This window comes from Grammomys surdaster, unplaced genomic scaffold (genome assembly GCF_004785775.1).
Source record: "Grammomys surdaster isolate TR1022 unplaced genomic scaffold, NIH_TR_1.0 125950, whole genome shotgun sequence".
Classification (NCBI taxonomy): Eukaryota; Metazoa; Chordata; class Mammalia; order Rodentia; family Muridae; genus Grammomys; species Grammomys surdaster.
Window position 1 is genome coordinate 1,033,543 of NW_021620771.1, and position 15,456 is coordinate 1,048,998.

Here is a 15,456-nt window from a genome sequence, read left to right on the forward strand (position 1 = left end):
GTTGTGTAGGGTGTAGCATGCTGGCACAGTTGCCCTGTTGTGTAGGGAAAACATTTCTTTGGTGTTGTCCACCACCTCTGGGCCTTACAGTCTTTCTGCCCCTCTTCCATGAAGATCACTGCCCCACCTAGGCTTAGTGCTGCACAATCCAGGATCAAATATTGACCAGTTAAGGGTTTCTGTATTCATGGCTGTCTACTGCAAAGAGAAGCTTCTCTGGTGAGGGTTGGGTTCTTCCCTAGGCCCTATTACCTATGGCATACCATAGAGCAGGTTCTTGGCCCCTTTAGCTGTTCCAGTTATGGGTCTGTCTCGTGAAGTAGACCTCAGATCTAAGCAGAAAGTGATTCATGACTCAGAGAACATCTGTGCCAGTATTGCACAGTGGACATGTCTTACCAGGCCAGCTGTTGTAGTTAGTTTTCTCTGGTAGCATACATAGCAGCTTCTGGCACATTGAAAGATGAAATGGACATGAAATTGACATGGAATTGACAGATGAGTGTCTACTTGATTTCCTCAATTCCAGTACTTCAAATAAGTGATGTCTTCAGCAACAGGGTCTAACTGTCAAGTTCTGGAGGACAGACAAGAACACTGACAGTAGCCTGTTGTGGTTGAGGGTCTATATTACCCATTGGCCAGCAGCTCAAAAAGATAACCCCTCCTGGTCTTGGACATATTATTTTCTAACGTGTTTTTAGGTAGCTCCTATAGTAGTAGTGTGCTTCCATGTGGCTCTTTCAAAAGGCCTTAGTGTTAGTTATCTCTCCACATAGTCCAGCCTCTACCCTGCTCTCCTGCTCCCAACCGAATTTAACACTTCCTATTCCATTATTCCCCTTTCCACCTCTTACTGCTTGAAGACCGCTCTCCATAAATGGCCCCTTAATAAATCCTTAAGCTATGGGTATCCCTAATGGAACACACATATCAGAAGATTAAACGCTAATATCAGAGAGTCAGGTCTATCACCTCAAGCCTGCAGACAGAAGATAGGAACACTGGAGGTTTGAGGCCGAGCATCCAAACCATCGTGACCACCTGCAAGTCGCATTTCTTCGCTTTTTGTTGACTCACTCTTGAGGTGAGTCGTAGATCAGCTGCTTTCACGGTCAACCTGGAAAACAAAGCTTGCTTGTGTAGTCCCGAGAGGGCAAGGCAGTGCTTTCTCGTATAAGGCTGCTTCTTTTGAAAGCAGTTCTGACTTCTAAGACTGGCATCCTAATAATTCTGGAGGAAGAGCTGACAGTCCGTGCACCCTAACATGAAGCCAGCATGTCTCAGGCCAGCAAGAGGAAGCATGTGGTGCAGGAGGGGTTGGGATGGTACATGGTGCCTTCTGACCAACAGCAGACAGTGAAAGTTCTCAGGACTCCTAGGAACAATCTGCATGAGGTAGAGACAGCGCAAGAGCAGCACTTCCTGGTGAGCATGCCCTCCAAATACAGCAAGAACATCTGGATCAAGAGAGGGGACTTCCTCATTATTGACCCTATTGAAAAAAGGAGAAAAAGTGAAGGCTGAGATCTCTTTCGTGCTCTGCAAGAACCACATTCGTCCCTCTCTACAGATGGAGAGTCACCAGCCTGAAGCCTTCTCTGAGGTAGCTGAGAGACAAAATAATATGAACAGAGAGAGTCAGCCAGAACTTCCTGCTGAGCCACAGCTGTCAGGAGAAGGGTCAGGTTCTGAAGATGATTCTGATCTCTTTGTCAACACCAATCACAGACAGTATCATGAGAGTGAGGAGGAGGAGAGTGAAGAAGAAGAGGAGGCTCCCTGAGCCTAGGACCCACTTCTCTTACTTGCTCAGGAACTACCCCTTGGTTTTTCTGGGCTTGGACATTCCCAGGGTACCCTGCAGATCTTTTCCTTTGGATGGGGACAAAGCATGGCTCCTTTCTGAGCTGACCTAAAAGAATTAAACCCCTGGTGGGTAATGACTTTAAAAATAAGAAGCTACTATCCACGAATGAGAAAGAACATAACTTTTGTCTGCGTCTGGTTTGCCTCACTCAAAATATCATTCTTTATTTCATCCTTTAACTTACAGATTTTAAAATTCCATTTTTAACAATACCATTCTATTGTGTAAACATACCACATTCTCTTTATCCATTGATGGACATCTAGGCTGTTGCTGTCTCCTGGCTACTGTTCAGGAGGTAGCAATGAACAAGGATGAGCAGCTATCTCTGCAGTAAGATACAGAGGCCTTCGAGTATATGTCTAAAGTATAGCTGGGTCGTGTGGATCTGTCTCCAGCTTTTTGAAGAACCTCCACACTTACTGATATTTCCATCGTGGCTATTAGCAGTTTGTGCTCCCGACAAGAGTGAGAATAAGTGCCCCTTTTCCCTAAATACACACCAGCATTTATCATCGTATTTTTTTCTGTCTTAGCCATTCTAACTATAAGATGAAATTCCAAGAATTTTAAATTTGCATTTCCCTGGTGGCTAAGGATTTGAACACTTTAAAAATATTTCTCAATGGGCAGTGTTCTTCCATGGCATGCTTCAGCCTCCAGGCTCTGCCTTGAGTTCCTGCCCTGACCTCCCTTTATAAAGGACTGTAAACTGTAAGATGAAATAAACCCTTCCTCCCCATGATTTGGCAATGGTGTTTTATCAGAGCAATAGGAACATCACTCGGAAGTGCTGAGGTTAGAGTCGTGTAACTGTGCCTGGCTTTTTACATGGCTGCTGTAGCCCAAACTTAGCTACACGTGCTTATGTGACAGTCACTTCATAACTGAGCCGTCTCCTTGGCCTAGTTCTTCTATACTTCTAAATAGAATAGTACTTAAGAGACAGTGATTAGCTTCAACTATATCAGAAAGGGCGTGTTCGAAAACTCACAGCATGTAGATGACTTGGGGGATCCAACTTGGTCAGGGAGGCTACTCTGGAAGCAGACCGTGTTAAGTGGGCCCAGGAACTCCTTTGAACTTAACGCTTTCTCAGGTTGATTGGAATCTAATCTAGTGTAAGACAAGTTGTCTTCACTATGGGGGACTTTAATAGCCACATGGACCTGAGTCAGGCCATTTACTGCTTGTCATGGGGTATGCAACTGGGGGCTAAAATTCCAGCTTATCCTATTGGGAAGTTTTATTTAGAGAGTATTCATTTAGTTTGCTTTTTAAATTTTTTAATTAACAGATCTATTAATTTTTAAAAGACAGATGTACTTATGTTCCATCAGGACAAGTTCCCCACTCTTCTCTTTGTGGGTGCCCCACTAAGTAGTAAGTAACCAAGTCTGAAGGGCTGACACAAATCCCACTAGACTGTAGTCTAACACTGGGAAACTCAGGCAGGGGGCAGGGTACCAGAATTCCACACTCAGCAGGAAAAGGCAACAGGAGGGCCTCAGGCGGCTATCACCCACTCTGGCCTGTCCCCTGAACAATATATAACAAACTGGTGACATACTCGGCTTGAGAAGTGCTCTTTCCTTTCAGAACTTGAAAAAAAAGCTAGAAACACGTCAGGAGCATCACCAGTGCATCAGCTCCTGGACGAGATGGACTTTATGGTGGCAGCCCTCATCCTTAGCCAGTTTTTAGAATAGTTACCTTCTGGCTTCCATACTTTGCCTCTCAACTAAATTTTCCTATTGTGGGATGAGGAGCTGGGCTGGCTGGGAAGAATCCTCCAAATTTTCAAAACCATTCGATCTATTAAAAATGACACGTTTTACTGCACTCACTGGGGCTGTGAGAAAGCTGCTAGAAGCAGTTTTACTGCACTCACTGGGGCTGTGAGAAAGCTGCTAGAAGCAGTGGTGAAAGGGGCATCCTTGCATTTTCCCTTATTTCAGCGAGGACACTTCTATATTTGAGCCATTGAGTGTGACGTTTGGGGTCTGGAGAGATGACTTGGTGTTAACAGTGCTTGTTGTCCTTTCAGAGGAGAGAGTTCGGTTCTCAGCACCCACATTCGGCAACTCACAGTCGTCTGCAACGCGAGCTCCAGGGTCCTCCTCCGCCTTCCGCCCTTTTCACCTCTATAGTGTTACACACACACACACACACACACACAGAGAGAGAGAGAGAGAGAGAGAGAGAGAGAGAGAGAGAGAGAGAGAGCGCAAATCTGTTTTAAAACATGATGCTAGCTGTAGTGTAATGATCCTTTCCTATACTGAAGCTCCTTTCCCATAGATATTCTGTTGGTGGAGAGGTTTTCTCATGTGTAGGTATTGAATATCATCACAAGACTGTTTGGCATCGATTGATATGATCAATATCAATATGATCACCGTTTGCTATCAGCCTATTGATGTGATAGGTTTCACAGATCATTCAATGTTGAACCAGCCTCATGTAAAGATGGCTATGTACCCAATCCCCCATGATGACACTGAATGAATTAGTTTTGTGCACAGTTGATTTGATGAGTTGTTGAGGATTTCTTCATCATTTTCATGACAGATTACCAGTAGTGTCAGGAGGCATACTAGGACTAGTTAATAACTAGCAGGTAATCTTCCTGAGATGGTCTGCTTCAGATCAGTCCACGACAGACTCTCTCTATAGACAAGGCCCAAGAGAATTCATTTTAGGAAAGATTCCTGCTATCGATATGCTTTTCCTGTTATTATTAAACATATATAACAATCACCCATCCTTTCTGAGCAGATCTCTTTTGAGCAGATCTCTGTAGATCTACAAAGATATACTGTCTTGTACTGATGCTATATAAACAAACTGATGACTTCTTAAGTCTTAATGATGACCCTATAAGAATTCCTAAAATTATATCAGTGATTATTAATCTCTTTTTTAAGTGGGACTGCTATTAAATCCTTTTCTGATAATCAAAGATAATCAGTGCAATGAGAACTGTCAGTCTCCCATGTGTCATCAGTTAATTGCCTCTTAGATAGTAACCAGACTTTCTCCTACTCAGAGCACATTCCAAGAGGTTGTAAAACAATTAACCAGGTCAGCAAGCAACCATGGCCGGGCTTCCGAAGCTGGTAGGCGTTCCCCTTAAGGTTCGGAGGTTGCACACAGCAGTGTGTCACTATAAGGGGCGGACGGGCGCTGAGCACCTGTGGCTGATGCGGCATCTAAAGGACCCGTTTGTGAAGGCCGCAAAGGTGGAGAGTTACCGCTGCCGCAGCGCCTTCAAGCTCCTGGAGATGAATGAGAAGCATCACATCCTCAGGCCTGGTCTCCGGGTGCTGGACTGCGGGGCCGCTCCGGGAGCCTGGAGTCAGGTGGCAGTACAGAGCGTCAATGCCACAGGCGCAGATTCCAGCTCCCCCGTGGGTTTCGTGCTGGGGGTCGATCTTCTTCACATATTCCCTCTGGCGGGAGCAACCTTTCTTTGCCCTGCTGATGTGACTGACCCCAGAACTTTACAGAGAATTTTAGAACTGCTTCCCAGAAGGAGAGCAGATGTGATTCTGAGTGACATGGCACCGAATGCCACTGGCATCCGAGACCTCGATCATGACAGACTCATTAGCATGTGCCTTACCCTTGTGGACATGGCTGTGGATATCCTGCATCCCGGGGGGACACTGCTGTGTAAAACCTGGGCCGGAAGTAAAAGCCACCTGCTGCAGAAGAGACTGACCCAAGAATTCCAGAGCACAAAGGTCGTGAAGCCGGAGGCCAGCAGGAAAGAGTCTTCAGAGGTGTACCTGTTAGCCACACAGTACCGTGCGAGGAGAGGCTCGACGAAGCAGTGAGTCTGGCCTCCCCTTCCGGGAGCGCTTCCGGCCCGGGGATCCAAGCGTTGTGGATATGAACAGCACCCTGAGGCACCTCCGGGGCGTGAAAAAGTGCTAAGGATGGGCAGTACAATGGCTCAGTGAGTAAAGGGGGCTTGCTGCTAAACCGGATGCCCTGAGTGGAGTGTCCGGGACCCCTGCAGCAGCAAGAGAGAACTAACCCCTGGAAGTTGGCCCTGACCTCTCATATGCTCGCACACACATAATGTGCACAATATGAACTCATATATTGGCAGGGTTAGTTTCTGGCAATTTGACACAAACCTGCCTGTGTCTGGGAAGAAAGAATCGGACTGAGGAATTGCTTTCATCGGCTCAGCCTGCGGTCAAGCGGAGTGTGAGACATTGTCTTGATGAGTGACTGATGGGCGGGGCGGGGCGGGGCGTGCCCTGCCCTGCGGGGGCGGAGCCTTCCCTAGGCAGGCGGGCCTGAGTTGTATGAGAAAGCGGGTGAGCAAGACCGAGGAAGAAGCCAGTAAACAGCAAAAAAAAAAAAAAAAAAACAATTAACCAAAGGTCATAAAAGGGAACTAATGATTTATTATAGACGCTACAAGAGAAGATAAAATATTGACTGGGTTTATCTATACAAAACTTCACTAATAACTTAGCTATGGTTTTCAACTTTCTATGAACCTGTGAAGCTGTGACAGGTGATTGATGTTTAGCCAGATAATTACTCCTAATGGATATGCATGTAAACATTCTCTGTTGTAAACTTCTATTTTGATTTATGATTAGAATTTTATGTGTGAACCTGTGATGAACTTTTTAACATGTGATCATGTATTCTGAAAGATGTATAAGTGCTGAGGACAAAGAGATGAGATAAATTTTTCCCTTTCCCTGCTTAGGACCTTTCCGCTTTTCCCCTTAGATAGCTTTCATAGGAAACTTTTTACAACTTAGTAATAAACTTTTCAAAGTATCACCTTTTTTCTTCCTGACGTCCTACTAGCAGGCTGAAAGTTAGAGCCACTCAGTTCCTGCTGAGATAGTACAAAGGCTATTTACTTAATCCCTTGCTGTTTTAGGATGAGGTGTTAAATGCGGGAGACTGCAGTTTCTGGCCTCAGAGGAGCACAGAAGTCAGGCCAGCTACAGTAGTAACAAGGTAACTTAAACTTAGATAAGTAAACTTTCTTATTGTTATACAGCAACCCTAAATATCTCATAAGACAAAGTCTTACCCTCTGCCAACACTCTTCCCCTTCCACTGCCTCAAGAAGAACCAACAAGAAAGAAGACGGCACAGTAGTTTTCACTTTTGAAATGTCTGCGTAGGCTCTGCGTAGGCTCTGCGTGCTACTGACCACATGGAGCAATACGGCAGGGAGCATGTCTTTTGTTGTTATTGTTGTTGTTACATTCTGAAAAAAAATAGAACTGCTGGGATTTCTACCCAAGATGTCTGGTAGAGTTCACCAGTGATTTCATCTAGTTCTAGAATTTTATGTTTGGAAGATTATTAAATACTAATTAAATTCTTAAAATATGCCCATATACACATTCAGAGTTTATCCTTGAATGAGTTTTGATAGAATGTGTCCATTTAAGCTAGGTTATCAATTACTCTAAGTTCCACTGTACACAGGGAACATGTATATAGGCCCTTGGTGCTGGGGAATTAATGAAGGGTCTTACACATGCTTGGCAAGTATTCTATAGACAGAATGAACTGTACAGCCCCAAATCAAAAGACATTTTCTATGTTTTAGCACTTGGATATAAGAAAGGCCTACACATATTAAGGACTCTTCCCGTAGATGTGAAGTGGAAATTCCTAGTTTCTTTGAAAAATTAGTTACGTCAAATGATATTTTGCTGAGCACACAGGTAAAAGGATGTCTTGAAAAAGCAAACACGTCAAAGACTGTTTTCCTGAAGCAGACACGGGTAAAAGGATGTTTTGATATAGCAAACACATGAAAGGACCTGTGATGAAGGAGTATAAATATGACCCCACAGACAGCTGAGCATTGGTTTGGTTTGCTCAGCCTTGCTATTCTTCACTAAAAGACACTCATGTATTTATTGGTTTGCCTTACACTCATGTATTGGTTTGCGCTGTTGATCTCAACTTGTGGTAATGCTGCCATTGAGAGAAACTTGCCCAAAAACTTCCTATGAGCCTCCTGCAGGAGCTTGCCACCTCTACAGCCTTGCTTTAGGCCATTTGGTGAGCCTGGTGGTTTCTTCAGGATTGAACTACTGCTGCCTGTGTTTGCCTGCCTAGAAGATGGGCTTGTGGCTGCTGAATTGAATTTTGGTGTTTGCTATGGGACTGAACTGCTGAGAAAGAAGATTGAGCTTGCCCACAGAGAACTACTGTCCACGACCCCCATATCTTAATAACTTTTCTCTTCCACTACCTCTGCTGGGTGGTGGGCTAGAGGAGATAGTGAACCCTTATTAAAAGTAGGTTGTAATAAATGTATGCCTACATAGATTTTTAGGGTTATTGTATTATTTAATTATCTACCTTTAAAGCTCATCAAAATCAAATGATTTCCAGGCTTAAGGACGTAGAAATGGGTATTTTTCTAGTGTGTGGACTCTGAAGTGTAGTACAGATACTGGTGTGTAGATATACGTTCATATATTCATTCTGTCCATATGACTCTTTTCTTGTGTGTGACTTCTGGCGTACAGTGAGGTTTGATTTTTTTGACAAAAGGTTTCCCCACACATTTCACATTCATTTGGTTTCTCTCCTATGTGGGAATTGTTTAGCAAGGTCTGATTTACTGTAAAAGATTTTTCCATTAACAGAACACCAACAGGATTTGTCCTGCGTGAGTCCTGTGATGTGCTGGATGTAGAGGGATGGTTTGTGACTACAGGGTTTCCCACCTTCATATGTTTGCGTGTGTTTGCTCTGATGTAAAGCCCTGCCTGCACACGGAAACGTTTTCCATGTTCATTGCATTTGTAGCGCTCTTCTTCTGTGTGGATTCTCTGCTGTACAATTGGAGCTGACTTATGCAGAGTGCTCTTTCACATTGAATACATTCATGGGGTGTCTCCCCATGTGAGTTCTCTGGTTCTGGGCTCTGAAGCCATGACTTGTGGCAGAAGTGTTTCCAACATTTACTATGTTCATATAGCTTCTCCCCTGTGTGTGTCCTACTATGTTTAGTTGGGTATGGTTCATTGTAAAATATTTTTCCGCATGTATGCCCCTCACACGGTTTCTCCCCTGTATGTGTTCTCACATTGACTTATGGATGCAGAATTTCCCAAATCCTGGACACATAAAGGGTTCCGCTTGTGTGTGAGTCCCCCCATGTGCTGTGAGGTCTGACTGGAAGCAGAAGTTCTTCCTACATTCACAGCATCCAGAAGGTTTCAGTCCTGTATGAATTATCTGATGCCTGGTGAGTAATGTTTCGTGGCAGGAACTTTCCCCACACAATTTACAAACATAGAGTTTGTTCCCTTTATGAATTCTCTGGTGCTGTGTAAGATGTGGGTTTTGACCAAAAGATTTCCCACCATCTGGACATAGAAAGGGTTTCTCACACATGTGTGCCCTTTCATGTATTCTCTACGTATGAACTCATACAAAACGATGTTCTGTATGTGTGACATTCATAGGGTTTCAGCTGTGTGTGTGTGTGTGTGTGTGTGTGCATGCGCGCACTGATGTTTGGGAGGTCTGACTTTTGGTAAAGTGTTTTCTCACATGTAGCACCTGTGTGTGTTCTCTAGTGTAACATGAGAGCTGACATGTAGCTAAAGGCTCTCCCACACTGACTGTATCCATGGGGTTCATGTATGCGATCTCCGATGTTTCATGGGTTTGACTTCTCCCAGGTTTTCCCACAATTGTTTCACTGGAAGACTTCCTTTCCCATGTGTACCCTCAGCTGTCATGTGACATGTGATTTCTCCAAGAAAGCATCGCCACATTCATTACACACAAAGCATTTCTCTCTTTATGAGTGCTCTGAAATTGGGACAGATATAAATCACTCCTAACTTTTTTGTCAGTTTTATTATGGATACAGTGTTTTATATGCATACCATCATGTCTGGAAGCAGTGGACTTCATATACAGTTTATCACAATCACTGAACTCACCGTGATTATCTTCAGAGAAAGATGTCTGAGGAGACAAAAGGGACAAGGCATTGTAGAACAGTCTCCTGTAAACATTTCACTCACAGCGACTGTGTCCTACACTCTCGCCATCTTGTAAGATGATCATCTTAAGATTCAGGGTGGCATCCTGCATACAGAGTATTTAAAACTCTATTCCAGGGCTGGAGAGATGGCTCAGCGGTTAAGAGCACTGACTGCTCTTCCAGATGTCCTGAGTTCAATTCCCAGCAACCATGTGGTGGCTCACATCCATCTGTAATGGGATCCAATGTCCTCTTTTGGTGTGTCTGAAAACAGCAACAGTATTCTCACATAAAATAAACAAATAAATCTACAAAAAGAGAACGATCTTTAAAAAACAACTCTGTTCTATAGCTTGGACCTTTTCACTCCGAGCAGGAGTTGCATGACCGCTGGCTGTAGCCTTATGTTTGAAAACTTCACTTTGATGGCTAATAAGATTTTTTTTCACATCTAATGTTGAGTAATAATTTTCCATCGGCATTAAATTCATCAGGATTTTTTTCTTGAGTATGATTTCCTAATAACAAATTCTGAAATGTAGTTAGAATGTGTTCCTTCCGAGTCACAGTCACAGAGTGATTTTGTGGAAGGAAAGGCATTAACATCCAGGCTGAGTCCTTCTCCTTTTACTCATTCTTCAGTCGGCATTCGTTACTGGTGAATACCAATACGTAGGTTGGCTTTCATGGCTCCTGTCTTTCAGCTTTCCAAAGTTCTACAAATAAGACCAAATAACCTTCCCACATGAACAGGACTCCACCTCTTATGAAATGATAACTGTGCTACAAAAATCCTGACCTAGTCCACTGTGTTTTGTCTTGTCCAGTTTTCAGGAATAAAAATGATCGCATGTAAACAATTTTCCCTATTTTGTGGATTTGTGATAAAAGTAAAATTTACAGAAAGGGGCTGGAGAGATGGTTTAGTGATTAAGAGCACCGACTGCTCTTTCCAGAGGTCCTGAGTTCAATTCCCAGCACCCACATGGTGGCTCACAACCATCTGTAATGGAGTCTGGTGTCCTCTTCTGATGTGTCTGAAGAGAGCAATGTTAGTGTACTCATATGCATAAAATAAAAAATAAATCTTTAAAAAATAAATAAATAAAAATTTAAAAATTACAGAAAGAAGGTCTGGGGCAGCGGCAAAAGGGAAAGAATGCAATTATTATACAACAAAAGTAATGTAATTGTCTTCTTAAGAATAGCAGGGAGACCATAACTCAAGCAGTGTACCATATCTTCTGAAGAACTGCAGGTAGATCATAATACAAGGCAGTGTACCATATAGACCATGACATGTTTCAAGGCACAGGCCAAGAAGATTTTGTACTTTTCTACCACCTGGACCCTCTTACCCCCTCCCCTTGTAAAACATGCTATAAAAAAGCATTTCATGTTCAAAAAAAGAAATAAAAAAAAATTTGAGAAAAAAAAAGTAATGTAATTATGATAAGACATATTTTTTATTTCCAATATATGGAAATTATAAAGATTGACATAAGGAAGGAGCAGATGCCATTACCCATAGCAACTGATGACTTCAGCACAACTGAAGACAGAATACTATGTTATCTTTGTGTGTCTGTTTGAGACAGGGTTTCTCTGTATAGCCCTGGCTGTCCTGGAACTCCTTCTGTAGACCAGGCTGGTCTTGAACTCACAGAAATCCACCTAACTCTGCCTCCCAAGTGCTGGAGTCAAACGTGTGTGCCACCACAGCCCAGAATACTATGATATCTTAATTGCTACTAAAGAAATAAAAGTTTAAATATAGAAGGTACTGTCTGCCCTCATCTATGAAGTTTGTTGGAAATTGGTGATAACAGAGAGAAAGCAGTCTACATGTGACAAGTTATTTCTGGGAATTATTAATCCCCCAAAAGTTTCTCTCCAAGTTGGAAAATACTGATATAATTTCTTAGCCCAGAGGTCCCCACATTCTTTTCTGGAGCTCCAAGTCTTGTGACACGTGTGTTCTGCTTAACTTTTCTCTATCTTAAAAGGTGCATTTGCTAGTTACACTTTTCTCTCATGTATCTTTGAATACCTTTAATTCCCTTTATTTCATGAATACTTTCCCAGAAGAGTAATAGGTCAAATTCTCTACAAAGCTTTGCTCCGTTGCTCACAGAATCTGAGAAGCCATGGCAGGAGGAGGATGTGCTCCAGGCAAGCTTAAGCCATGCATCAATGCAACAGCCTTTTTTAAAATCACTTTAATTTAAAATGTAATTTTAGGCTAGTGAGGTGGTGCGTGCCTATAAATAAAGCTAAGAGGAGCAAGAATTCCTGATAATTTTTAGCTATGTGGGAATTTCAAGGCAGTCTGAGTTACATGAGATCCTATGTCAAAATGACAGTAACTTTTCCATTCTGCATTTTTTTCTTTATCATACCAATTAGTAGTCTTCTTTTTCTGTTTCCTTTCTATATATACCAACAGTAATCAGTATCTTAAGGTACTCAATAATTGGAATTGGCATAGTAAACTTTTTTGTCTAGTGATGTATTGGTAGAGCCACCATTACAGTTGTATTTTACATGGATAACTCTCCTCTCCGTCATGAGATGACGAACCTATGGGCTGAGAACCTAGCTACTGAGGTGAACCCAGTCTAGCTGAGAAGTATGTGTGATACTTCAAGCATATCACAATCTAGTACCCCTCAAGTATTGCAAATATTTCCAGTGGAACAATAAAGGTGATTTTTAAAAAAGTCCAACCAATGACTTAGCCCACATGCAAAAGACTCAAAGAGAAAAACACAAGAAGTATTAAAATGGAGGCTCCCTGATGACTTAGAACATAACGGCTTCCACTAGGACGACCTCTAGCAGAAGTAAATTAGATGAATTCCCAAAGATTCAAAGAGTGATTATAGGTATATTTACAGAAATCAAAGAGAACACCATCTTCTGCATGAATTTCAGTAGAACACAAGGAGCCACATGGAAGAAGGAAGCCAATGCAGTATCTGAATGTGGAACCCAGTAGAGCGATTGAAAGAAAATCAGCCTGACACACTGGAAATGAGAAATGAAATTACTCAAAAAGCTCCATGGAAGTCCTAGAAAAACAGTTACCTTCATACCAGAGCCACAGAAAGCCAGGTGCGGTGGCACACACCTTTAATCCCAGCACTCAGGAGGAAAAGGCAGATGGATCTCTATGAGTTCGAGGCCTGCTTGGTCTATAGAGTAAGTTCTAGAACAACTAGGGCTACACATGCCTCAGACAAAACAAAACAACTACAAAAGAACCATATACAGACACAGCCACACCGGGTGAAGTTCCTTTCTCTGCTTTGTCACTATTACTTGTAGAGACAAAAAGACAAAAATAAAAGGGCTGAAAATAAGAAGCCAATCTCACTACCCAGAAGTCTCAGCCTGACTGCTGGGCTCCTGACAATAACCTGAGAAGCCTTCACAGAACAATTAGGGTCTAACTCCTAAGGGCTCAGACATCTCACCCCAAATGGCCAGTCTCAGGGAGAACAGGTTGTATTTACTACCCTGTTTCTGAGCTGCCTCTGACCTGTTCAAACCCATCCTCCACACCAGCCTTGGAGGCAAAGCAGACAACTTAAACTCTAAAACATCCCATTTCCTCTTAGGGATGCCATTCACTCCCTGACCTCTGAGAAGTTGTCCACTGAATTTCTTTGTACAGTGCCTATTCTTTATTTTTTAAAAATTATATCAATTCCGGACTGGTAAAACTATGGATGAAAGTCCCCATACCTTTCATTGAGTCTTCTGCACGGCTACTGAGCTAATTAGAACCTCAGTGGCTATAGAGAATTTGGAATGTTACATGTCCAGAGTCAAGTTGTCGTGGACCATCTTCAGTGAGTGTGCACACACACATGTGCCCCTGACAGACAGGATCTCACTATGCAGCCTTGGATGGCCTGGGACTTGCTATGTAGACCAGGCTGGCCTCAGATCCAGAGATCTGCCTGCCTCCCAACTGTTGGAATTCAAGGCATGTGATAACATCCTCTTCCCAGACTCTACACCCAGCAACATTAGCATTCCTCACAGCCATTTATCACCCTCTTCTGGGTGTGAGCTGACACCTTTGTGACTATCAGGTAAATTACTTGGAGTCTACAAACAGATGGCTGGTCCTCACCAACCCAAGGCTCTGAGCATCATCAGAGGCTTTTAGCCAAGACTTTCTCAGTTTAACCTATCTATCTAATGTCTCCGTTACTATGAAGGCTTTGTGAAGGGACTAGGGAGATGGGACAGAGGTGAAGAGCACTGGATCCTCTTCCAGAGGACCAGGGTTCAGTTTCCAGTGCCACATTAAGGCTCATGACTGATCATAACTCCAGTTCCAGGGGATCAGATGGTTCCATCTGGCTTCATCATACATGGCTCACACGTGCTGCACAGACGGACATGCAGGCAAAACACCAACATAGATAAAATAAAACAGCCCCGTGAAGGAGCTTCCACGTCGGAAAAGGAAATTTGGGGTGATTTAAATCCATGTTCCAGGACCATGATCACTATATTCGGTCCCCAAATATCCTTTTTGTTTTCCCTTTACAGGCAAGATCTCTGTTTCTGTGCCAACAATACCTTTATCCTGAATCTTACAGACTGTTTGTTCCCATTGTCTCTTAAGTTGGCCCTTTGAGGATCAATCGGTGAGCCTGGCTTTTTAGGGCTGCCCGGGCTCAATCGTTAATCTTAAAAGCTCTGGCACCATATATGTCATATGTATACAATTATGTGTATTAATTATAACTTTCTTATGAAGACTTTAATATTTCCATGGTTCCGAGGTTAGTACAGTGCTATCTGAAGTTATGGCCAGGGACATATACAAGTTGTTTTACATATTCAGGATATCATTCTTAGGGAGACGATGAGAAAGAATGACATTCTGTATCAGTAGGATAAAACTTTAAAGTTTTTTTTTGAGGAGGGACTAATATGTAGAGCACTTGGTGTCTGTTCTTTTGGTTTATATATACTACACTTTTTTTTTAAGTTTCTCACATTCTGTGTTATGGTTTACATGGTTTTGAAAGGTAGCAATCCTAAGACAAAATTGTAAGCTCTTTGGATGTAGAATTGCACTTTGTTTCAAGTATTTAAGCTACCCCTCGCTACACACAGCGTGCCCTCAGATGTGCCCTCCCCCCAGCCTTGAGCAGGCCTGAAAGACCTTATATACCACAATAGACCAAATAATAGGACCTAGGTGGAGTTAACCACCTTGGCTGCACCTACAGCCTGCTACAGGGCTTAGAAGAATAACTGCCCGCTGAGCTTGCCATGAGATATCTCTGGCTGTGACAAAGGATGGATTCCTCCACCCATCTCCATCTTTGCAGTGGCAAAGGATGGGTTCCCCTACCCATCTCCAGCTGAAACAAGAAGGGGTTTGGTGGGGCTTCCCCTTTAAATTGAGAGCTGAACTTTAAACTTCGAGCCTTGATCAGAGAACTTTGTCTTGGCTTCATCTTTTCTCGCCCTCCGTCCCTTCTTCATTTCCAGCCCCCCTTTCAGGAGAACCCGGTTGGTCTGTGGCCACAGGCGGCTACACTCAGATAGC

General features: G+C 43.0%; 1 protein-coding gene and 1 pseudogene across 1 annotated transcript; both read left to right on the forward strand.

The window, feature by feature from the left end:
• The first annotated feature begins 1,278 nt into the window (after positions 1–1,278).
• Positions 1,279–1,786, forward strand: LOC114609229 (annotated as a pseudogene).
• A 3,181-nt stretch (positions 1,787–4,967) lies between these two features.
• Positions 4,968–5,721, forward strand: LOC114609192 (rRNA methyltransferase 2, mitochondrial). The gene has a single exon (XM_028753452.1). The coding sequence runs from the start codon at positions 4,969–4,971 to the stop codon at positions 5,707–5,709; it is 741 nt and encodes a 246-aa protein (XP_028609285.1). The 5' UTR covers position 4,968; the 3' UTR covers positions 5,710–5,721.
• Positions 5,722–15,456: the final 9,735 nt, after the last annotated feature.